Here is a 26,291-nt window from a genome sequence, read left to right on the forward strand (position 1 = left end):
TAAAGTGTGTGTGTACATATGTGCATGTTGCTCTTATGGATCAACAGAGAAAAAGGACTGTGGCAACTGACGGGACAGGCTTGGCCAGACTGGTCTATGCCATGTCCCACCAGTAGGGCAGCAGAAGCAAAATGGTAATCAGTGCAGTCTTGTCTTCAGCATCGTGTCACCTTTTCTTTGTCCCCTCTTCCCAAGCCCCTACTGTGCTCTGACACAGGCCGGCCTTCCCTAGACACTCTTCTATGTGCTCCCAAGCACCCTACAAAATCGAGCCTGTTGACACTGTTTTCTATCTGAATTAACTGTCACACACAAATCCAGGTTCCCAGCTTCTCTTGAAAAATCTGAAAAGAATGAGCCCCCATCCCCCTACGGCAACGACAGGGGGCTGAGAGAAGGTCCCTGCTTTGCTCGCGGGGGTGTGTGCTCTTCAATTGGCCAGTCACTGCCTAACCTGCTTCATTTTTCACCTTCTCTCTCCTGTATGACTCTGTTCCAGTTCTCTGCCCTCCCGATCTTTAAAACTTACCTGCCAGGACTTCCCTGGTGGTGCAGTGGTTAAGGATCGACACGGGTTCGATCCCTGGTCCGGGAAGATCCCACATGCCATGGAGCAACTAAGCCTGTGCGCCACAACTACTGAGCCTGCGCTCTGGCGTCCACGAGCCACAACTAGTGAGCCCACGTGCCACAACTACTGAAGCCCATGCACCTAGAGCCGGTGCTCCGCAACAAGAGAAGCCACCGCAGTGAGAAGCCTGGGCACGGCAACGAAGAGCACCCCTGCTCGCTGCAACTAGAGAAAGCCCGCATGCAGCAACAAAGACCCAACACAGCCAAACATTTAAAATAAATAAATAAATAAATTTATATTAAAAAAAAAATTTACCTGCCATATGTAACAAACCAGTGGGGCTGGGCCTCTGCTCACTGACTAGTTTAGCTAATCCATTAAGCTAGTTAATGCTAAACTGTCTAAAGGGTAGGAAGAGGCTAACTCCTTGACTGAAGCCCTTAAAAGCGGAAGAAAGTTGCTAATGAATAAAAATGACAGACAGAGAACTGCTTCCTGATGGCTCCTCTCCTGGACCTGCAGAAGCGGAGGACATACCCTATGGATTTCTTCGAGCAGCAGCTTGGCACAGTTCCTGCCGAGGTCCTCGGGAAGCACCGCTGCCCCCTGGCCCTGGCGGTTGGAGACCAGTTCAGCGCTGAGGAAGGTGCCGTTGGTGGTCTCAGCAACCAGCCACAGTCCAAAGCCCGGAGACCTGGGGATTCAAAGGCACAGAAACTGAGTAGCATACGAAGTGGGGTTCACATTCACCAGTAAAAAGAGAAGACAAACATCTTTTTGATGGCATTCTGTCTGGTCACATCAGGTCTTATTAAGAGTCCCTCCCAGCTCACAATGGACATATACATGATGCAGTGAGGGCACACACGTGACAGAACCAAAGGTGATGCAAATTTGCATTGCTTTTCTTTTTAGCCCTCCCTTCCCCTAGCTCTCCCTCACCTTTCCCCACTCACTACATTGTAAAAGATCCTGCTGTGAGAGTTTGTAACAATCAACATATAGAGCCCCTAGTTTCTTTTTATTTTATTTTATTATTTTTTTTAAACATCTTTATTGAAGTATAATTGCTTCACAATGGTGTGGCCCCTAGTTTCTGAGCTAGGGGCTCAACACTATTCTGCAGAGTAAATAATACCATCCCCACCTTACAACTGAGGAAATGGACAAATCAAGCAACCTGCACCAAGTCCACACAGCTAGAAAGAGACTGAGATGCGCTTCAAACACAGATCTTCCAGACTCCAAAGCCCACGCAAGTTTTCCACCACGGCACGCACTCAGCCCTCAGTCACAACGAGCCCAGAAGTACAAGTAGCCTGGAGACCATCTGGTTACAGCTCTCCTTGAGAGACAGCAGGCTGTTCCCCCGTGCTGAGAAATACCACATGAGGAGAAAGGGCCTAGAGAAGGCACACCTTTATGTTTTTGTCCCCAGGGGACACCTCTAACTCAGAATTCACTTAATATAATCAACGAGCCAGCACCATGTTCTCGCCTGTGTGTTTCAACCACCAACAGCCAGACCCTAACACCCTTCCTGTCCAGGACCACAAATGACTCCTGTATGCGTACATCCAACAAACATTTGGGGGAAAGCTTCCACAGACCCGGGAACTGGGGCGCCATGGTAAGCACAGGAGCCCCTGCTCTCACGAGGCTTAGTGAAAACCAGTTTGACGCAAAACAAAATCCGTCCACAAACAATAAAAACAAGCATCTCTCCACAAAATTTCCGGATTTGACACCTCACATCTACCTTGCCCAGTGCCTCTTAAACACACACAGTTGACCCTTGAACAACATGGGTTTGAACTGCACAGGTCCACTTAGAGACTTTTTTCACTAAATACGTACTACAGTACTGCATGATCCTAAGTTGGTTGAATCCGAGGATGTGGAGGAACGGAGGATATGGAAGGTCAACGGCGTTAAGTCCCACGCAGGCCTCTGACCGCGGAGAAGGTCAGCACGCCTAACCCTAGCGTTGTTCCAGGGTCGACTGTACCTACTTCCCAGCAGTACACTCCATATGCAAGCACAATACAGCTTTAATAAAGCCTCCTTTAACACAATCCAACATACATATTCATGAAGCACTTTCTATGCATCTAGCACAAAACCAGCCAAAATATTTGTTTCAGAAAAACTATGTGTAAAATTTATGTTTCAAATGTACTACATATGAGCTCACAATAGGGAGGAACTATACTGGTCAGTCCTTAATTTCTTTTAAAAAGAAGTGATTGTCTACGTAGCCAAGGATTTAATAACACCTGCCAAGGGAAGAGGGTGCAGTGAGAACGCCAGTTCCAGGACACTCTGAGTCACGCTTAACAATCTAACACTGCACCACCCAGCATCATCATGGGACATTTAAAGTACAATCTCAAGTTGCCGATGAGTCACTTGACCAGGAGGAGGGACTGGGCACCCAGCTCATCAGTAGAGGCAGTGGCATGCCAAAATGAAGAGGAGAAAATGCAGGGAGGAAGAACCAGGAGACAAGCCACCATCACTGCTCTAACCCACTTACCTGCATTTCCTAAGAACTTCTAAACTTTTCCATCCATGTGAAATTTTTGAGGCGTGTGTACTTATTACAATGAACTTCATATTTAATCAAGACCGTTCCATTTGATATTGTATGTGTTTTACAGAAAACAACACAATGACATATTAAGCTCTATGTACTCTACGCCAATTCCCCCCCCGCCGCCCCCCAATTTGGGGTATGTGTATTATCAGGCCTATTTCAAGTTATGCTGACAACGTAGCTGATCACCAAGTGACCTCATTGAAGATGTACATTGGTACAGTTTGCAAATGACAGGCTCCAAAACTTTCCAACTGGTGAGGGACTAGATTTTTCAAAAAGTCATGACTGTGAGAATCAAAATGGGACCACACTGGACAAATGTTCACTGGACAAAGAGCTGACACAGCCCACCAAAAATTGCTGGCCACCAAGGTTCCAGGCCATGGCCACACATAACTCTCACTCCCAGACTTCAATAAGCCTAACTTACGTGGATACTCCACTGAATTAGAAGAGGAAAATACCTACCCACGACTTTATAATTTCATAATGGAGAAGGAAGATCACCGTTTGTCAACTGTAGCTTGAGATTTAGAAAACGGAACACAAACTTAACATCATGCATTGGTTTTAGAGGTAAATTTTAAAGTGGAGCTTGGAGTTGATAACCCACAAGGCTACATTATGCCCACATCTCCATCCATGTGTGAGCTTCCTACTCATTATTAGCAGGTATGGGCCTTGACCAGCACTAGGGTCCGCTGAGTCAATGGCATTATAAAAAGCCACACTCTAGCTGGAGGCAGCATGGCCTTCAGGTCTGCTCTGCCTCTTTGTAGAGCGAGAGGCCGGACGACAAGGCACTATCGAGTCAGGCCATTCAGACAGCTGCTACTGCTACCGATCCTCCCCCATCCCTCGTAACCCCCTCTCCCCAGAAAATAGCTGACACATAATTCCAGGCCTGTGGCCAAGAAAAGAAGAGAAAGGAAATAACGGCATTAGCAGCTACCATTTCTGTAGCACCTACTATGTGCCAGGCATTGCATTGGTGGCTTACATATGTGACCTTTTCATCTTTACAGTAACCTAGGGATGCAGTTGTTATCACTCCCACATTATGAATGAGGAAAACACTGATGGTATTTGAGCAATACACCAAAGGTTTGGGACTATCACTGACCTTTCCAACTCCCAGAAAAAGGGCCAGCTCTGCACACAAACCCTTTCCCAACTCTAACCTCTGACATCACCACCTCTGTTGCTCTGGACTATGAGCCACCACTGCATTTCTGAAGTCACCTTCATCTTTCCCTTGGGCCTCATGAAGGTCTGAGATCCCATAACACACTCACCCCTCCTTTACCCTCTTTTTCCTTCTTTTCCTGAAGTTAAAGAAAGCTCAGACAGAAGAGCTGTGAAAAAGGATGAGCTGTGGTACAACTTAGGAGAAAACTGATTTTTTATCCCACAACAGTCAGTCTCTGATGTTCTTACTTTTAGAAGACACAACCTGAAAACTTCAGATTCAAAGTGTAAAGATACTGTCATTCACACTGACGTGGTTAGGCAGAAACAAAGAAAACCCACGCACAAGGAAAGCAAATTTGGCAAAATATTCATTGTTAACTACAAGTAGTAGGAATATACAAGTGTTCGCTGTACTATCCTTTCAACTTTTCTGTATACTTAACATTTTCATAATAAGAAATTAGGTTTTAATTGCTTCCCTAACTCGCTGGTTTCTAAATATACAACCAAAGCCTAAAACAGATATTTTCATTACACAGATCATCATTAACTTTTTATTTTCTAAAGTAAGGTCTTCTGCAAAGGCTCTAACTAAACCAAACTCAAATCTGCAATAACAACTTTCTTTGGCTCTAGGGGTGTTTTTCCCCTTGATGGAGAGAGAAGCCGACTGGCACTTAAACCAACAAAGGATTTTTTCCCCTAAACTGTTATTTACACAGGATGGAAGAACTTGTTTACTTTAATTTTTTGTGGGAACAGAGGACAGATGGGATTTAAAGCTTGCGGCACTGTTTATTAATAGCTGGGCTTTAATTCCCTTAGGCTGGCGTCTCAACCCCTCATCACCCAGCACTGGGCACTGTGACACTTTCCATGTGATAGGTGTTCAAAAGATGCCTGTTGGGCTTCCCTGGTGGCGCAGTGGTTGAGAATCTGCCTGCCAATGCAAGGGACACGGGTTCGAGCCCTGGTCTGGGAAGATCCCACGTGCCGCAGAGCAACTAGGCCCGTGAGCCACAACTACTGAGCCTGCATGTCTGGAGCCTGTGCTCTGCAACAAGAGAGGCTGCGATAGTGAGAGGCCTGCGCACCGCGATGAAGAGTGGCCCCCGCTTGCCGCAACTAGAGAGAGCCCTTGCACAGAAACGAAGACCCAACACAGCCAAAAATAAATATAAAAAAAAATAAGTCAAAAAAAAAAAAAAGAAGACCTAAAGAAGAAACACATGGCGAATATCTTTAAAAAAAAAAAAAAAAAAGATGCCTGCTGGTGACAATGGCAGTAAGTTGGAAGGAAAAAAATTGTGAATCATTCTTCCTCTGGCTGCCCTACCTCAGAGCTGGCAACTTTAGCTTCAATCAGACCAGGAGTATGACAAAGGCTAGGGTGGCTAGGGAATTAGGCTCCAGAAACGCACAGACACTTACCTCCCAGAGTTGACTCCTTTCATGTGGTCTGTGTAAATATAGATATCGGGTATAAACTTGTTGAGGATGCTCCTTGCAGAATCCACAATCCGGTTTGCCATCTGAGGTGATACGCGTACCGAATACCTGCAACCTGGAGTTAAGGGTGTCATTCTGCTTGGACTCCACAACAGAGAAAAGTCAGTCATAAAGCTAGCAAATATTTGTGGAACTGTCATAACAAACTGGGACTTCTAACTCCATTCTATTCTCCATCTGTACTTAATCACTTAACTTTGTAGTACCATGACTTAATTTTTACATTATTTTTATTTATTATTATTGTATTATTATATAATTTTTTGTATTGTTAAAAAAAGCCCTCGGTGAAAAACATCTAAACAATATAGGCACTTGGAAAGTATAAAATAAAAGCTGTCAACCCTGCTCTAGACTGCCTACCCATCCCGCCTCCCCTACAAATGGTTCACCTCAATTTTGGAACAAGTAAAGGCAATTGCCCCCCTGTAGGGCATGAGCCAGGCTCCCTTTGAAGTATTCTCTGACCATCCCCACTGCTGTAACCACTGAGTCTTTCTCTTAGGAACCTAAGGCCAGAACAGACACCACACTGGGACTGACCTGGGCCCCTGTGTGACCCAATCCACCCACCGGTTGGCTGACAGGAAAGGCAGAAAAACATTAGTGAAAGAGCATAGTGGGGTTGTTCATAAAGGTATAAACAGGTTTTTGTGTTTAACTTAAGAGCCTATTTTCAGTTATTTAAGTGTCGATGATTCTATTTATGGATGATACAGCCTCCTCACAATTCTATTTATGGATGATACAGTGGTCAAAACATTGGTCATTAGCACTTTTACAACAGGGTACCCTCAGAAAGGAAAGGAGAAAGATATTAGCAACTCAAATGAAAAGGTTGGTGCTTGAGAAAGTGGAAACTATTACCTAAAATTAGACTTTGTTACAGAGACTGGCTCTCCCCAATTCCACCAACCAAATAAAAAGTAAGTATGTACTAAGCACTTCCGATGTTCACCGTACGGTCAAGGGGCAGCTGCGTATGTGGGACGAGGGGCCACCAAAAACGGAGAAGTAACAACATGTGATCTTCCCACTACTCTGATCCAAACCCCATGCAGCAAGTCCAACAGGGAAAACAAGGTGTGTAGTCTGCCCAGCCTTGCCCAACTGTTCGAAAATTACTGTCAATAACATATTTAATTTTCATTTGAGCTGCAGAAACAATATGCTCAGAGACTGAGCAAAGAACTTGACTGGCATCTGGCTCCCCTTTCTGAGCCATCCTGAACATCCACAAAAGATCCAGCTTCCTCATGCTAAGGAGAATCCCCCAGTAACTCTGGGCTCTCCCAGATCTTGAGATTGGACCCCCTTGTCTGTTTGGTGTTCATCCCCAAACCGACACCACCACCCCCAGCTCCACCAACCAAAGTGTTCAGATCCTTCAGCCTGATCTGCCTGCCTTCATTCTTCAACCCAGAGTTCCCCCCTCTCCTGAAATCCTCCGGGCAGCACCGACTGTGGCCTGCACTTGAACTTACCACACGTCTCCCTTCGTATACACTCATGCTGTCCTTGTTCTTCGATGAGACCGCACACTCCATAAGGAAAGGGGCTCTACTTCTGTACCCCTCACAAGTCTCTAATACACTACTTTTGTACTCAGAAATGCTCGATAAATATTTGACTTGACTCAAAGGACAAACCCGAAATGAGGAAAGAGCAAAGAGGGATTTTTCAATACACACACTGAGCCCAGTTACATCACCACCTCTTCTGTCCAGAGTGTACTTTTGACCACAGGCACCTTAGACAAACAGTCGCAGGTCTCATACCCTTTGGACCAGGAGGGTGCTATCCTTCTGAGGCCTGAAGCTGTCCACTCTCTGTGGGAAAATACAGATGTCGTTATCCTGACACGTAAGCCCACAGCATTCACGTCTTCCAAAGTTCTTTCAGGTACATGATCATCTTATTTTATGCTCACGGTAACCCTGCGGCAAGGGCCACAGATTCCTGTTCCAGGGCTCACACTTAGGACAGCTGGGTCACGGAACTAAGATTCAAAATTAAACAGATCCGAATTCCCAGAGACAACCTTCTTCCCCCACCCTTCCAGGGATGTGGAAACCAGGTGGCTAACAACAGTGCTAATGAGGGCCAGTGGAAGCATATACTAGAATTCAGGCAGTGGAGTAAAGAAGGAAAGGGACTTTAAAGCCGGCTGCATCCCAGAGTCATTATGGAGCTATCTGGCTTGGCATGGAGGCCCTACCACGATTGGCTAACGGTTCTAGAATCAGATTATCTGTGTTAAGCGTCAGCTCCAGCAAACTGCATCATTCTGGGACTAATGTGCTATTCTTGGTGCCTCCCCCTCTTCATCAGTAAGAAAAGGATAATCATAATACTCTCCTCACAGGGTCTGGAGGCTCAAATGAAGTAATGCACGTAAAGTGCTCAGCGGTGCCTGGTGTGTGGTCAGAGCCCAGTGGATGTCAACTATTGCTTTTCCTACTGGCAGTCCAAGATTCAAATCCCAAAGCAGAGGTTCTTTCCTCTCAGGAGTAAGAGACCTCTCTGAGAATCTAATGAAAGCTATGAACCGTCTCTCAAGAAACACGTGAACACACAATTTTGCAGACAATTTTGGGGGGTGGTGAATGTCCTGAAGGCCATTTATGAGTACCACGCTGAGAACTCATATCCAAGAAAGACAAGTTCATGGCTACAGCCCACATGGAACTCCTGCCCTTCACCCTCCCTGGTGTTACAAGTCGGAGAAAGCTAAGGGGTGTGTGTGTGTGTGTGTGTGTGTGTGTGTGTGTGTACAAAGAAAGAAACTGATTCTCTAAGTACCTTCCCTATAGTTAGAGAAAGGAAACCAGATTGTTCAACAAATTCTACCTCACGCCCCTCTTCTGCCTCTACTCCAGCTTCTTCACTTAACTCTTATGTACCCAGTCATGAGCTACTGGGACAGCATCACAAAACTAAAACACAGTGTTCCTTTCTCACTCAGGCAGGGGGAGAATGAGAGTGGGTGGCAGTAAATAAAAGGCAACCGCACTGTCCAGTCACAGCTGCTGGCAGGAACAACACCAGCTCCCTCCCAGTCCCTGGCCAATCAGTCAGAGAGATGCACTCTGCTGCGGTGGGTGGGCTGGGGGGTCGGGGTGGGGGGTGGAAGGGGGCAGCAGGGAGCCCAGTTAAAACCACAAACACACACCAGAGAGCGGGGCTAGTTCTCCCAGCTCGAGCCCTTCTATGGGGAATACAACCTCCAAGCTCAGCCCAACCATTAACCGGCCTTGCAAGTAACAAACCACAAAACCAGCTAAAGCTTTTTCCAAAGGCAGCTCTTTTTTCCCAGGCTCCAAAGCTGGCCAAGAAGGTGATCTCAATTCAAACCCACATTCCTTTGAGGTGTTTGAGAAATAGGCAGCTTTGCAGACCAGTGGCTGGAACGTTTGGTTTGCAGACAGGGATCTGGGCAAGGGCGCTGTGTCAACTCTCCTGGGGAGTTCAGAGGAAGGCTCTAGAGTCGGGGCTGTATCGGGCAGGGTTCAGGTGTCCTACCCCCAGCCTCAAGGAAGGTGAGGGGCTTGCGACCTCATCGGCATCCTTCTGGCTCAGAGTCTACACAGGAAAGGCTCGAAGAACACCAGAGAGAAGCTGGGGAGGAACAATGTTGCACCCCAGGTGCCCGGGGCACAACAGCTCTTTCAGCTTTTATGTAAAACACTGTACAACCCCATTTCCCGCCATCTTCATCAAAGGCTTCAAAGCTCTCACAAGGCTTTTGCACACCTGGTACAGCGAGTACAGGTGGGATCCCAGTGTAACTGCCTCTGTGAAACCCATGTTGTTACCACAGGACTGTGGTAAACAAACAGAGCACATGCTGGAAATCACATTTCCAAACTAGAGAGAATGGATTCCAAGCAGAGTTCACTGCCACGACATAGCATTGAGGAAACAAATCTCAAAAGAGAAAAAACAAACTGAAATAGTCCTGAGAGTGTGTAGGACTCCGTGTACAAGGCCATTAACCCATTAACCGCAGCATTTTTGGCAACAGTGAAAAACAGAAGACACCCCAATGGCCATCAACAGGGTTTAATTTGGAATTCTTTACACAGTGAAATACAATGCTAATGAGAATGAGGTTGAGCTATAAGTAACTGACATGGGTCAAGTAGAACAGGCATATTTAAAAAAACAAAACAAAAAAACCCACCTATTCACATCACATTTCCATTTCTCTATAACCTGTTTCTACCTCCTCTGAATCGGAAAACTTGAGAGTTGAACATCACCTTGGGACATCAATGGAAGTATCCATCAACCTGGGGGCTCCCCAGGACAGGAACCATTTCTCCCCCATTCTCTCCTCATATACACAGGTCTTGATCCATAATCCATGGAAGAAGCTTTGTTTTAAATTCCTCTGTTCTTGATGATCCCTACAAAGAACTTCAGGTAGCACCCCAAGTTTGACCTTTTATCTCATCAATGGCTCTCTCTGCCCTGTGGCTATGCCACACCCCCATACCGTGCCCTCACCACTCACTGTTCAATCTACTCAAGGCCTCTGAAAAGTTAGTCCACTCCATACTTCTTTTCTTCCAAGAAGGACCACCCCAAAACCTCCTGAGAAATAGAAAACTTGACTTTAAGCCCCTATCACCCCAAGAAGCATACATCCTGGTCCACCCCACTCTGTCAAATTCCCACCAGGAAAGCCACAACCAACCCCATCCAGCCCCCACCCCACCCCGTCTCTAACACTTGCCCTCACCCAGATCTTGTTGGCACCTAGAATTCTACCACTCTTAATATCTGAAACCCCAAAACACAGTTCCCTAAACATAATTTCTTGTTCTTCTACACAGCACACATATCTACTTCCATTAAACCTGCTAAGGATTCCAATCCCATGACCAGGTGCTTTCTCCAGGCTGGCGAGCCCCTGCTGCATTACTCAGTAAGGAGCGCACTGGCCGTCACTCCAATGCCACGCTCACCAATACGCCCTCTAACCCGTCCTTCTGCACAACCCACTCACCCTGCCAATCCACACCCAGCCCTTGATGAAAATGGCCCTCTTGCCTCCTCTACTTTTCCTTCTAGGCTGCCAACTGCTGCTGGACCCACTGCCATGCAGCTGGCAGCATGATAACATTTCACTTCAGCTGAGCCCTTATTGCAGTCCCACAGCCTTTTTCTTATCTTCAGTTACTATGTCCCTATGGGCACCCCACCCCCAAAAGTGGCCCCTATGCCACTGTGACAGCACATCTTTACCACCCCTGTTACATTCCCTTATCATACCCGTGCTGATCCCCTTATCCTAGAACCCACCCTAACTCAGTAAAATTGAAAACTCCTCCCACTGGCTTCCAATCATCGTCAGACTGCTCCATCCTTACCATATACCTGCCATTTTCAATCCACCCCCTCTCAAACAATAATAAAAATAACAGCAGCCACAACTTACCAAACACTTACTTATATACCACCTCAGTGTCTTGTACTATACGTCTATTACCTCATTTAACCTTCTTTACAGCCCCATACAGTAGTCGTAAGCGGGCCCAATGATAAACGTGTCAACCAAGGCTTGGGGCCAAACATCTCCACCAGTGAGTGGCAAAGCCAGTTAGAATCCACATCTGTGTGACTCTAGTACCTGTGCTTTAATCACCTTGTTACCTTGCTTTATCAGTCTCCCTCTCTCATATATAAATCTACTTTGCCCAACCTACAAAAATACTCAAATCATCACCAACCTTTTTGTTAAAAAGGAAGGGAATCTTCTCAATTCTCTTCCTCAAGTTACCACCTTATCTTTCCTTCTGTTCTCTTTCTTGTCAAGGTTGTTGAAAGAGTGGCCTCTGCTCTTCACCATTTCCCTCCATCACCCTGCAACCTAGAACTGGTTATCTGGCCTCTGCCTCTACCACCCTCTGGAAAGAGCTCCCAGGGGTATCAGTGGCAGCCTGCTGTGAGTCCCTCAGCTTGCTCCCCATCCTAATGCTGACTCCTCTGAGCCCTCCTCAGGCGCTGACCTGGGTGGGCTTCCAAGAAGCCACATTTTCTTTTTTTTCTTTTTTTTTAGAAAAAAATGATTTGCAATTTATTCATAAACAAAGAGTTAACATCCCTGATATACACAGACTTTCCCTCACCAACTTCCCTTCATCAGTTTGTAGAGGAAAAGCAGAATAAATGCTTGTCTCTACCAATTTTCAAAAGAATGAGTTGATTTCCAAGTGTGATGAATAAAGGTTTATTTTTTTTTTTAAGTATCATAATAAATTTGCGGATGTAAACTTATTTAATGCGTTTCAATCGACTGTAATTGTTCCTATTGGTGGTTGGATTGTCCCACCTTTGGCTAGTAGGAGCCTCTTCAAGTTGGCTTCTGTGTCTAGTTGACATGACTCTAGTAGCCTTTGACAGCTTCCTTGATTTCTGGGAATTTTGCTAGATATTGTCAAGTTCTTAACCATAGGGGTTATACTGTCACACCTTCCCACCAGCCCTTCGACAGAATATGATGTCAAACTTTAGTTTTTTACCAGTCTGATTAGTGAGAGATGGTACCTCAGTGTAGTTTAAAAATTTTTTTTTAATTTTTATGTATTTTTTTAAATGAAATATAGTTATTTGACTTCCTTATTCTCCTCTCAACTCTCTGATTTTCCCTAGTCTTCCTTCCTGGGAGCATTTACTTTGCTTTTGCTTTCAAGTCTTAGTGACCTCTCACAGTTCCACCCTCCTCCCTGCCTTCTACATGGTACCTGACTCCAAACCTTTCATTTCTAGCTCTCCTTGCCCCTCAGTTACAGTTCTACATTCCTAACTTCTAATAAGTCCTTTCTAGACTTATCCACTTACCTACCTGGAACCACCAAACCCAACATGAATAAAACTAAACTTATCTTCACCACCACCCACATGGCCACACCCCACCCCAAACATTTGTAGCTTCTATCTGAACAAATATGTCTATTCAGGTGCATAAGTGAGAAACATCAAAGTCACACTCAAGGATTCCCTGTTCCTCTAGCACAGACACAGGTGATCGCTGCATCCTGTCCATCCTGCCTCTAGGACCTCCATAAACTAGCAGCCCTCACCTGTCCCCCAGCCACTACCCTCACCAGCTCTCTTTAGGGCATGATAATTCCCCACTATCTTTACCTCTAAGTGATTGCCATCAGGAGATTAGGTGTGGTTTTTTTGGTTTTTTTTTTAACTTGTACCTACCAAAATTTCTACAACGAGCCAAAAATAGCCAAAAGTTCTTTCGGTACCACCAGAGTTATCTGCTTGATGTGCAAATTCTCTCTCCAAAAGAAAATTACTGACTCTGAATGAAGGTCAACTCCTCGGCACAGCCTCCCACTTTTACAGGCTCCTGCCCCAACTTTTTGTCCCATCTTCTACTACCAAACACCCTTAACTGACCTGCATTCAGGCCACACCACGTTGCCTGCCACTCCCCAGAACCACTGTGCACTGCTCCCTCCACACAGGCCCATATTTCTGCCTGAAGAACTTCGCCTTCTTTGCTCCACTTTACAAGCCTTTATGCTTCAAGGCTCAGTCCAAATGCCCTGTCCTATCTATAGGAAAAAGCAGAGGTTAAAAGCCTGGGCTTTTTAAGGGAAATTAGAACATATCTTGAGACAAATGAAAACAGAACAAACCAAAATTTATGAAATGCAGCAAAAGGAATACTAAGAAGGAATTTTATAGTGATAAGTGCTTACATTCTTTCTACAAAATAAGAAAGATCTCAAATAAACAGCCTAACCTTACACTAGAAAAAGAAGAAACCACATTCAAAGTTAGCAGAAGATCAGAGTAGATATAAATAAAATAGAAAAACGATAGGAAAGAAACCAACAAAACAGCTGATTTTTTGAAAAGATATACAAAATTGACAAACCTTTAGCTAGACTAAGAGAAGACTCAAATAAGTAAAATCAGAAATGAAAGGAAACATTACAACAGATGCCACAGAAATTGAAAACGATCACAAGGGACTATTATGAATGATTATATGCCAACAAATTGGACCACCTAGAAGAAATGAATAAACCTAATACCTATCAAGTCTGAATCAAGAACAGAGAGCTTGAACAGACCAATTACATGTAAGGAGACTAAATCAGTAATCAAAAACTTCCCAACAAAGAAAAGCCCAGTACCAGATGGCTTCAGCAGATGAATCCACTGGTGAATTCTGCCAAACATTTAAAGAAGAATTAACACCAATCCTTAAACTTCTAAAAAATCAAACAGGAAAAACTTCCAAACTCATTTTGCAAGACCAGCATCACCAAAGCCAGACAAAGACAATACAAGAAAAGAAAACTATAGGCCAATATCTCTGATGAACATGGATGCAAAAAACCTCAACAAATATTAGCAAACTGAATTCAACAGCACATTAAAAGGATCATACAACATGATGGACTGGCATTTATCCCTGGGATGCAAGAATGGTTCAACAAATGCAAATCACTCAATGTGATACACCACATTAACAGAATGAAGGATAAGAATTATATCATTGTCTCAATAGTTGCAGAAAAAGCATTTGACAAAATTTAACATTCTTTCACGATAAAAACTCTCAACAAATTAAGCATGGAAGAAATTTACCTCAACACAATAAAGACCATATATGAAAAGCCCAAAGCTAACACCATCTTTAATGGTGAAAAACTGAAAGTTTTTCCTATAAGATTTAGAACAAAGCAAGGATGCCCACTCCTGCCACTCCTATTCAACATAGTACTAGAAGTCCTAGCCAGAGTAATTAGGCAAGAAAGAGAAAGAAAAGGCATCCGAACTGGAAAGGAAAAAGTAAAATTATCTGTTTGCAGATGACATGATCTTATATGTAGAAACCCTAAAGAATGGATCAAAAAAAAAAAAAGAAAAGAAAAACTATCAGAACTAATAAATGAATTCAATAAAGTTTCAGGATACAAAATCAACATACAAAAATCAGTTGCATTTCTACACACTAACAACAAACTACCTGCAAAGAAAACCAAGGAAACAATCCTATTTACAATAGCATTTAAAAAAACCTAAACACTTAGGAATAAACTTCACCAAGGAAGCTAAAGACTTATACACTAAAAACTATAAAACATTGATGAAAGACATTTTAAAAGACTTTTTAAGTGGAAAGACAGTCCATGTTCATGGGTTGGAAGAATTATTGTTAAAATGTCCATACTTTCCAAAGCAATCTGCAGATGCAATGCAATCCCTATCAAAATCCCAATGTTCTTTTTAATAAAAATAGAAAAAACAATCCTAAAATTTACAAGGAACCAAAAAGGACTCCAAATAGCCAAAGCAATTTTGAGCAAGAAGAATAAAGCTGGTGGCATCACAGGTACTGATTTCAAAATATGTTACAAAGCTACAAAAATCAAAACAGCATGTCATTGGCATAAAAACAGATATATAGACCAATAGAACAGAATAGAGAGCCCAGAAATAAACCTACGCATATCTGGTCACCTGATCTTCAACTAGGATGCCAAGAATACACAATGGGGAAAGGATATTCTCTTCAATAAACAGTGTAGGGAAAACTGGATACCTACATGCAAAAGAATGAAATTGGACTCATCTTACACCACATACAAAGATGGACTCAAAATGGACTAAAGACAAACATAAGACTTGAAACTGTAAAACTCCTAGAAGAAAACATAGTGGGGAAGATTTTTAGCTTTGGCAATGATTTCTTGAATACCAAAACACAGGCAAAAGAAACAACAAAGTGAAAAGGCAACTTATGTAATGAGAGAAAATGTCTGAAATTCATATATATGATTAATACCCAAATATAAGACACTCATACAACTTAGTAGCAAAATAAACAAACAACCCAATTTAAAAATGGGCAAAAGACCTGAATAGACATTTCTCCCAAAAAGACATACAAATGGCCAACAGGAACATGGAAAGGTACTCAACAATCACTAATCACCAGGGAACTACAAATCAAAACCATACTGAGATATCACCTCACCCCATTAGGATGGCTATTATCAAAAAATAAATAAATAAATAACAGGTGTTGGTGAGAAAAGGGAATCCTTGTATACTGTTAGTGGGAATATAGGTTGGTGTAGCCACTATGGAAAACAGTATGGCGATTCTTTGAGAAATTAAAAATAGAACTAACCATTTGATCCAGCAATCCCACTTCTGGATGTATATCTAAAGGAATTGAAATCAGGATCTCAAAGAAATATACACACATTTCCATACTCTTTTCAGCATTATTCACAATAGCCAAGGCATGAAAGCAACCTACATGTCCATTGACAGACAAATGGATAAAGAAAATGTGATATTTGCATGCAATGGAATATTATTCAGCCTTAAAAAAAGGAAATGTTGTCCTTTGTGACAACATGGGTGAACCTGGAGGACATTATGCTAAATGAAATAAACCAGACACAGAAGAACAAATACTACATGATCCCATTTATATGAGGAATCTAAATAAGTCCTAGAGACCTACTGTACACTGCAATGCCTGTATTCTATACTTAAAAATTTGCTAGAAGGGTAGATCTTATGTTAAGTGTTCTTATCACAAAACAATTAAAATTTTAAAAATGTAAAATAATAAAGAGGGTGAAAAGAAACTTTTGGAGGTGATAGATATGTTTATGGCACTGATCATGTTGATGGTTTCACAGGTATATACGTATCTCCAAACTCATCAAGTTGTACACATTAAATAAATACAGCTTTTTGTATGTCAATCACACCTCAATAAAGTGGTTTTTAAAAAATAAATAAAAATAAATTAAGTATATAAATTATCATAGTGCACACGGAGTAAGCACTTAATAAATGGCAGATGTTATTCATTATTATTCATTCCTCCCACATCTTCCAGACAAATTTGCTACTCTTTACTCTTAGCTCCCCCAACCCACTGCACATCATCTATATCACTTTACACATTATAGCAGAATTATGTGTTTGTATATTTGTTTCCTTCACCAGACGATGAGCTCTTCTGAGGGAGGAACTGCAATGCATTGGTGGCCCCCAAATCGAAGCCCTCAGGATAGTGTCACATACACTGGAGCTGTTTGCTTAAGTGTTAACTAAAAAAATAAATGAATCAATCAGTCAATCTAGTTATGGTGAGGCAGGTAATAAAATATCCTATCTCAGCCAATAATTATAAATTAATTGTTAAGACTTTTCCAAGATTGTTGTCTAAAATGTAAATATAACCCTGGGAAGAAGTAAATTGTTATGAGTTATTCTTATCTTAGGAAGGCAAGAAAAAAATAAGAAATCTGAAGCAAATGCAAAGGATACGCCATTCCTCTGATACGTTTGATCTTTCCTGGATCTGTGAGCTGAATGGGCTTCAGGACCTTCCTTACAGGACATGAGAAAAACACTTCACCTCCTCCTCCAGGGAGCATTCCCCGTCGCACAATCTGCACCAAGTGAGAAAGAAGAGGTGAGGGTTCAGTAGAGTGGGTGACACCCAACCTGGCTGGTTTACACCAAGAATGAAAACCACCATCAGAAAGCAGCAAGCTCTTTCATACACAACTTGTCAATCCTTTCAAGATGAACAGCACCTGATGTTAGCTCCACGGGGGCATGTGCTGAGCAAGGAGACCGTGTGGTGTGTCGGAAAGAGCAGTGGACACAGAGCCTGCCTGTCCCAGTCAAAGCCAGACAGGTCACTTCACCACCAGAACCTGTTTGTTCAACCTTAAAATGAGGGACTGGCCTAGTTCATCAGCTTATCCCACTTCTTAACCATCAGGAACCCTTTTCTCCTCCTCTGGAATTAACCGATCTATCAAAACTCTACATTATTAAATAAAAATGAAGTCATTTTCCTTGTTTAAAAACATCATTTTAAAAAACAGAGATGCTAAACAGCTTAAGATATCCAGTGTTATCACATTGGATTGATGTAATTCCCTTAAATAGCAAACAAACAGATGCTTAAATTACTTCGACTACGTTTTGAAAGTAATGTACTAAAAATTCTCAGGGACATTCAGGTTGGGAGGCTCCGGACACAAATTAAGATAAATGATCTAGATCAGAGAGGCAGCATGGTCAGAATCCTGGCTCTACTACTTATTAGCTGAGTTGTTATGAGCCAAGGAGTAAATACATGTAGAATGCTTACAACATCGCCTACCACGAAGTAAGTGCAGTATAACTGCTGGCTACTCCTGTCATTACTAAAGGGTCCCTTTCAGATCAAAGTCTGCAATGTTTGGTTCATGAATCCTGTGGGTCTTCTAATAAACGGCGACTGCAAATGTGCCACACACATGTGAGGCATATAGCTCCTCCAGTGAGTTGGTAAGAAAATCTTTCACACTGATATATACCACTAACAATTTGTACATTCTTACCTTTAGCTCAAACGATTCACTATCAATCCCAAACTGTTTCAATAGAGGGAGCGCTGTTGCCTTAAGAACATCAACCTGTAGAATTATTTCAGAAAAAAAAAGCTTAGTTAAACCTTGAGAGATGGAAAGAAGAAAGAGCCCGCGAAGCAGGTGAAGGCTTAGCCTCCAGGTAGATGAAGCAGCCTAGTGAAGAGAAAAGAGGCTGGCTTACAACTGAGGGTGTGGGCCGGCTCTGCTCCCGAGTATAGACTGTGACTTTATAAGCCACTGGCTCCTGTGGGCCCCTTTTCCACATTTACAGTATCATACACCTACCTTATGAGTCATCATGAGCATCACGTGCATCAGGCAAAAAGCACCAAGAAACTGCTGGGCTCATACAGAAAACAGAGACCTGTGCTCAGTCTTAAGAGGTATAAACACTATGCAAGAAAATCACCTGTCTTAGTATTCTTTTTCCAACATGACTGTTTAATGTTTAGAGCTGGTGGCACTCGAGGCTAAAGCAAACCAAATGAACTATTCAACCTAAGAGTCCTACCTAAGAATCCTGCTGACACCCACCACAAAGGCAGTTAAAGGTGGTGATTCCATAAGGCAGTGAGGGCCTCGGGGGAAGGACAGCCTCAAACTGCACGAAGCAACACAAACCCCAAAGTGCAATGACAGCATCCACAGTTGATGACAAGACAGTGCCAAGCGTAACTGTTATCTCCTCCTCAATCAAAACTCCTTCCTTGTTCATTTGTGGATTGCTCACAGAGGATAAGGTGACATTCAAATCAATGGCAACTTGCGAAAGAACAGCAATCTCTTGCTTGTTCCCAATGGAACAAGAGATGTTTCTCGGCCCTGCGGGGGCTGACTCTATAGCAGGAGGTGCTGAGGGCACAAGCGGCACAAGCAGAGGCTGCAGGGAAAAGCCCTGATCCTGGCCCAGGCTCTGTCTCCAGTTAGCTGCGTGGCCTCAAACAAGAAAATCTCAACTGTCTAAATTTCCTTGTCTCTAAGGTAAGGAGCTCAGCCTGCCTGTCTCCGAGTTGCTACCAACTCTAACATGCTAAGAGTCAAAAGAATGACACTCCAGCAAGGCTTTACAGCAGAGAATGCGCCCCAGCTAAATATTCTCATATGAGAAAATTAACCAGAGGTAGCAATGACCTATGAAGCCTAGGAACATGTTCAGCACGGATCAGGTGGGGCAGAAGCAGTTACCGGGAAAATTCATTAAAGATGAGCTCATTTCAATTAAATATTAAAGCTACACATACCCACAAACTTAAAATATGCAGATGGGATTGCCAGAACCAAGACGAATCAGTCTAGGGTAGTGTTAAGGGCAGTTGGGGAGAAGGCCAAGCCAGAGTCTGGAAAACGTGAGGGCTGCAAGGATGCAGGGCACTCTTGCCCACATGACTCCTGGAACTAGGCAGTCTCCAGCTCTCCAGGGGAAGAGAAAGGCAAGAGGACAGAATATCCCTTCAGGTCACCCTACTTACACCTGGAGTCATAAAGGATGAGGTCAAATTGACTCTGAGGGTCAGCCAGGAGCCCAAGTGTAACTCCAGATGTGGTCCTGGCTCCTAAGTCACTCTCCATCTGACGTGGAAGGCAGGCAACTCGGTTCGGTGTGACAACGGCTGGAAAAGCAGTTGTGGGCTCAAGCCCCACTCTGCCTCTTACCAGCTCTGAGACCTGGACATTACCTCCCCAGGGCCTTGGCTTCCTGCTGTATAAAGAGGGGCTGGACTGGACGAGTTCCACAGCCTACCCGGGCTCCGCACACTGGTTCTAGCAGGGCGAGGGTGGTCTGTAGGTTTTGCTTAATGGAAACTGAGCTGTGACTCTGTGCTCAGAGAGGAAAGGCAAAAGTCTGACCCAAGTAGAACCTCAGGGCAAAGGTGTCACCCTTACAGTCCAGTCAGTCAATCAACAGGTAGAAATATGATCAGACCGCACCAAATAGAAAAAGGGAAGCAACCTGCTCTTCACTTCCCTTGTCTGAAACAGTGATAAGAACACCCACCTCACCTCACAAATCAAATAAATATGGACGCAGACGTAAGTACACCTAGAACAGTGCCCAGCACACAGTAGACTTCTTTACCCTTTCAAGACAGTACTGAAAAAGAAAGGACTCTTCACACACCAATTGGCCAGCTGTTGGCACCAGTAAATATCTACTGGGGGCTCTAGTATCAAATCACTAAGATTCAAAGGAGACCTCCTAGAAGTTTTCTTCTCAAAATTTCTCCCCATTTCCTATCTTTTTGCCTCCAAGGAAAAATGTCCCTACCCCTTTATACGGCACATCCCATTGTTGCCGCTTTCAACTCTCATCCTTGCTGGATGTCTGCAGAGCTACCCTTATTAAATCCCCCCACCCTTCTTATTTCAACTCTTTCCTTCTCCATTACAGCTTCGCCTCAGCCTACAAACAAGTTTAAGTTTCGTTCGTTTAAAAATTCGCAACCTCAGCTCTTAAGGAATCATCCTATCTAACTTGTGGAAGAATCTCCTAACCTTCCATGGTTCTATTTCCTACTCATTCTGAACCTGTGCCTGCCCTTGCATTCCAATGGCACTGCTCTCTCAAAGGTCAATAAAACTTCTCACTGCCGAATCTCCCTGCCCAATTCCAACTCAACTCCTGCAAAGATTGACTCTTGGATCACCCCTGGCTTCTCAGAATTCAACTCCTGCTTGGCTTCTCCAAATACTTCTATCTCCACAGTCACTGTCTGCAGCTCCTCTTCCCCCCCACTCACACCTTACACACTCATTCCTCTTCTTTATTATTCTCAGTCCCTGGAACCATGGGGCCAAAATTCTACTGCCCACAGAGGCCAAAAAGGGAAGTTAAATGAATGATGAGGTCAGCTAAGACCTGTATCCAACTGAAGATCTCACGCCTCATCCAAAGAGGGCAGGTGCTACTCAGCTCCAACAGATGGCTGTCATGGAGAAACAGCCATCCAGTGCTGCCACACCGACCGGCTACCATGTAAACTCTGGGGTTTCAAACATGAACAACCAATTCAGACACACACACCACCACCACTACCAGCACACTGTACAGGCCAAAGGAAAGACACCTGTCAGATTAACTGAGCCAAAAAGCCGCCAGTGTGCAGCCTCGGCACTGGTCAATCTCGGTCTCCTAGGGAGTGAAATGTCAGTAGGTAAGATCCTGATGACCTATCTCTGAGGCTCCAGACAATAATTTCCAACTTTCAACTGGACATCCCCTAGGGATGTCCCACCAATATCTCAGGAAACAGGACCAAGATCAAACACGTCATCCATCACCCCACCACAATTTTCCTCTTTCTGATCACTATCCTTCAAGTCAACCAGGACAGAAATCATGGAGTTATTTATGACCCCTCCCTCCTATCCCATCTCCAATTAATTATCGAGTTATGAAGTCCCTCCCTCCACACTGCCCATCATATCTGTCCCTACCCTTCCACTTCCCTCTGCATAATGTTCAAATTAGTTGATACCTCTGCAATTCACCCTTCTCTCAACCTCCATAGTTATCTTCCTAAAACTATGACTGACTCTGGGGCTTCCCTTCCTCCAGAAGGCCCTCCCTAGCCCTCAGCACTTTGCCAGAGCCCAGAGGTATTCAGCCTTGTAGCCTCCCTAGCTGTGTTCACAGCTGTCTATCCCATGAGACCACGTTCCCTACGGGCAGAACTCATCGTATTCATCCTTGTGTGCAGACAGTAGATGTGGACATAAACTGATGGGGAAACCACACATTAAAGAGAAAGTTCAAAATGAAGAAGCCACAGGTTGAAGAAGTTACTCTTTATCCAGGATTAGATGTATTTATTTTATCCTGGGCTGGAGCCAGGTACTAACCAAGGTCATTTTAGTCACGCAGCTAGCAAAAGCAGAAAGTCCTGTAGCATGTGAAAACAAACAAACAAACAAAAAAAGTTTTTTAATACTCTGCAAAAAAAAGAATTAAGTACCCTTTCTAGGGAATTCATCAATTAATCTTTGTCACTGTTAATATGTAAATTTTAATACTGCCAGTGATAAAAGCTTTTAAGATCACTGGCAATTACAGAAAGAGAACAAAACTGGGACACACAGTGCCAGCATCTCCTGTCTGCTTCAGGGCCTTTTCCCAACATTCAAGGCACCTTCCCCTCCCCCTCCCAATCGGAAATGGTAGAGATCTCCTCTCATACTTTTAACTGAAGGACCCATTTCCTAGAATCTTCTGGAAAAAAGCAATCATTTGAAATTACTTTAAAATTCTAAACAGTTTATGCAACATTCCTATACAGCTAAGAATTTCAGATCTTGCACTGTACTCAGGATCCTGAGAAGAGTTTATGCACCTGAATTCAAGAATTGGGGAGTAATTCTCTTAATGCCTAAGAACATATTAACTGTGTTTATACCCTAGTCAGTGTCCTGGTGAATACCAGCAGTCCCCACTTTGGGGCTAACTGCACCACCTAATTGGTCTTCCCTGGTTAGGGAAGCCACACACTTTACATTCTGCCACAGAAGCCACCCCTTCAGTGGTCTTGGTCCAATGTCTGCAGAGGTGAAGATAAGCGTCCTCAGTCGGAACTTCACATCATGGCCCTCGGCTTGAAGATAGCTTCTCTGCACAGCAGAGCAGCCGAAGGGAGGGATCCTTGCCCCACTACGAGAGGCCTAAGGCAGGCCTGCTCTAATCAATCAATCTCCCTCGCCTTCTGCTCCACCCTCCCACACACACACAAAACAAACCCATCCCAGACTGGCATTTAGACAGCTGTGGTAGCCACAATGACTACTCTATCTGTATGTGAAGCTATCCTCCCTACACAGGCAGGAAAATTAGCACGCTTAATAAGAAGTGTGCTGGTGCCCCAAAACTAGCAACGCTCATATATACCTTCCCTGCCCTTGTGCCCTTTTTCTACACCTGCAGACTCTTCTCAGAAGAAGGAAGTCCTAAAGTGTATGGCTGAAGCCTGAGTCCACGTCATGCTGCAGCAATGCCAAGGAGATGTTATTCTCGGCCTAAAATGTCGGTCTGCTGCCTTCCAGCCTCAACCATCACACGACCTTTCGAAAACTCCACTCTCATGCACTTCAGCCAACAGAGCCATAGTTCATGTCAACCATGATGAGACGGCAAGCATCTGTTCTGAAGGTTCTTAGACATGACAATGAAAGGCACCTTGACGAACATTAACCATCATGACTGAATGTGGTGATTGAGTCTTGGCTCATCTCCCTCCTGGAGTGATCAACCTCTAAATTTCTAGGTATATAACAAAACAAACACTCTCTACAATACACCTGTGCGTTATCAGGAACTGGTTTCTCAAAAGTTGGGTTGTGACAAGAGACAAATAAAACTCACATCTTGGTATGGCTGGCCTCACTACTCACCGAAGGGTCCACCTGGTCATTGGTCACTCCTCGCAGAACTATTCTCAGCGGGTGCTTCATAAATGGAGCCAGGCAGAGAAGACTTTCCAGATAATACCCAATGCTGCGAAGGATGCTGCAGTCATGTTCCACAGACCCACCATACAAGAGGCCAGGCTGATAATATAAGGTGGTTCCTTACACCGGAGAAAAGAAAGTCAGCAGAAAAAAAAACTTAGTGTCACAAAGGCAACGAAGGCAGTAAGTCCCAAGGGGAAAGTCTGGCAAGGGCATCCAAGAGAGTTCAAAATGCCATTCCTAAGAGTCCACATACTTCACTCCAAAAGCTGACTCATTACTGTCAAGTCCCTGTAACAATAATAAACTGTGAGTGTAATTTAATAAACAGTAATAAATTAAACCCCTCCCTGAGCCATCTGAACTGCCAAAGCCGTGGCAGGGCACAGAGGAGATATCCTAACAGGCACCCTAGTCTCCCAACAGCACACTCTCAGACTGTGCTGATGTGGGGTTTACAAGTGATGCTCTGAAATCATCATGCCGGCAATCAGCTGCTTCTAGGCCCGGTAAATGAAATTCCCCATATACCACACTCACCAAACAAGGTACCTAGAGAAGGCAAGTACTTTATGGCACTTACCTCCATTAATAGTAGCTATTTTCATTTAATAGTAACAAATGGAAATGGCTAAAATTATTGAACAGCTTTAGTGGAAACTCTGTTATCTTTATTTATTCTTTCAACTATTCACATCATCTAAAAAGTTTCTTACTAGGTTTACATATTAGAGGAAGAACCAAATAAAACAGATGATTCAGGGAGTATGAATAAGTGAACACAGCATTTTTGATGCTAATAATCTTTGGCCAATGTCTTCTGGCACAATTTACCAATAAAGAAATTTAACATTAGAGGAAGGAACTATGTTCAGTCACCAAAAGAAAAGCAGCTCTTGGGAGTTTCATAAAATAAATATAGGTTTTACTATATTAAAAACCAAAATCCCAACCATCACAACCAGAATCATATTCTGATCAAAGTGGGAGAAACTCTACATCGGTTATTCTAAACACTATTAAAGTCACAAAACAATCTTTTAGGTCAAAAATCTCTCCTCCCTCCCCCCAGAAAAGACTCTATAACCACTAAACTCTGCAAATCTGTTACGCCTGCAAATTAACCAAATGATAAACTGACCAGATTATCAGAATGAAGGCTTCCCGGGGTGGGGGGAGCGGGGACAGACACATGAGGTGGAAAGAAGCAGGATCATGTAAATGTCTTACTTCTCAACCTAAGTTGCAGATATGACCAGAAAAGAATAGAATTACCTGTCCTCTGAATCACCAATAAAAATAGCTGAAAAAAATCCCCAGCAATTTCAAAGTAAACGAGCCAAGGAAGACTAAGGGAATCATAGCTTGCAAAGGGCATCTGATGTTTTATGCCTGAAACCTGCTACAGATCAACAAGTCCCATGGCCACTTATGAAGCCAAGCTTGTCTTCTTTCTTAAGAGAGCCAACACACAGAAAAGTTCAGTTTCCTTTGTTGAATATATGAGCAAAGGCACATAGTAAATGGAGCCAAAGGATGCTTGCCATGATCGTCTAACAATGTAGATAAAAGAGTTTCTAGGGGGCTTCCCTGGTGGCGCAGTGGTTAAGAATCTGCCTGCCAATGCAGGGGACACGGGATTGAACCCTGGTCCGGGAAGATCCCACATGCTGCGGAGCAACTAAGCCCGTGAGCCACAACTACTGAAGCCCGCACACCTAGAGCCCCTGCTCCGCAACAAGAGAAGCCACCACAATGAGAAGCCCGCACACCACAACGAAGAGTAGCCCCTGCTCGCCACAACTAAAAAAACCCCGCGTGCAGCAACGAAGACCCAATGCAGCCATAAATTAATTAATTAATTAATTTTATTTTTTTAAAAAAGAGTTTCCAACAGCAAAAAAAACCAAAAAACAAAAACAAACCAAAAAAACCACTCAGACAAAAAACTAGAAACAACCTAAATGTTTATCAGTAGGGAACAGTTAAATAAGTTATCATGCTTCCATACGGTAGAATACAATATAAGGTCCACTGAAATACTAAGATGGACCTGCATGTGCCTGGCAAGAAAATTCCCTAAGACATCTGTGCTAATGAAAAAAACTGGCTGCAGAACAACATGAAGAGCAAGACCCTGTTGATGGTTTGAGATACAAAAGTGCCCACGTAGGGCTTCCCTGGTGGCGCAGTGGTTGAGAATCTGTCTGCCAATGCAGGAGACACGGGTTCGAGCCCTGGTCTGGGAGGATCCCACATGCCGCGGAGCAGCTAGGCCCGTGAGCCACAACTACTGAGCCTGCGCGTCTGGAGCCTGTGCCCCGCAACAAGAGAGGCCGCGATAGTGAGAGGCCCGCGCACCGCGATGAAGAGTGGCCCCCGCTCACCGCAACTAGAGAAAGCCCTCGCACAGAAACGAAGACCCAACACAGCCAAAAATAAAAATAAATAAATAAATAAAAAAAATTTAAAAAAAAAAAAAAAAAAAAAAAAAGTGCCCACGTAAGCAAATGCACATAAAGGAGACCAGGACACAGTCTCCACACTGTGA

General features: G+C 43.7%; 1 protein-coding gene across 3 annotated transcripts in view; it reads right to left on the reverse strand.

Annotated features, from left to right (window-relative positions):
* RCL1 (RNA terminal phosphate cyclase like 1) overlaps window positions 1-26,291 on the reverse strand; it is a 55,372-nt gene that overhangs the window by 14,648 nt on the left and 14,433 nt on the right. For 2 of the 3 annotated variants that reach the window (XM_036854647.1, XM_036854648.1), the window contains exons 3-7: window positions 23,684-23,859; window positions 18,275-18,349; window positions 17,205-17,329; window positions 5,796-5,921; window positions 1,112-1,268 (exon numbers count right to left, since the gene is read on the reverse strand). In XM_036854647.1, the coding sequence (XP_036710542.1) occupies window positions 1,112-1,268; window positions 5,796-5,921; window positions 17,205-17,329; window positions 18,275-18,349; window positions 23,684-23,859 (659 nt within the window). Of the gene's footprint in view, window positions 1-1,111; window positions 1,269-5,795; window positions 5,958-7,357; window positions 7,468-17,204; window positions 17,330-18,274; window positions 18,350-23,683; window positions 23,860-26,291 lie in introns of those variants that run through there. The other variant, XM_036854649.1, reaches the window with a different exon arrangement.

The sequence above is a fragment of the Balaenoptera musculus genome, chromosome 6 (assembly GCF_009873245.2).
Source record: "Balaenoptera musculus isolate JJ_BM4_2016_0621 chromosome 6, mBalMus1.pri.v3, whole genome shotgun sequence".
NCBI lineage: Eukaryota > Metazoa > Chordata > Mammalia > Artiodactyla > Balaenopteridae > Balaenoptera > Balaenoptera musculus.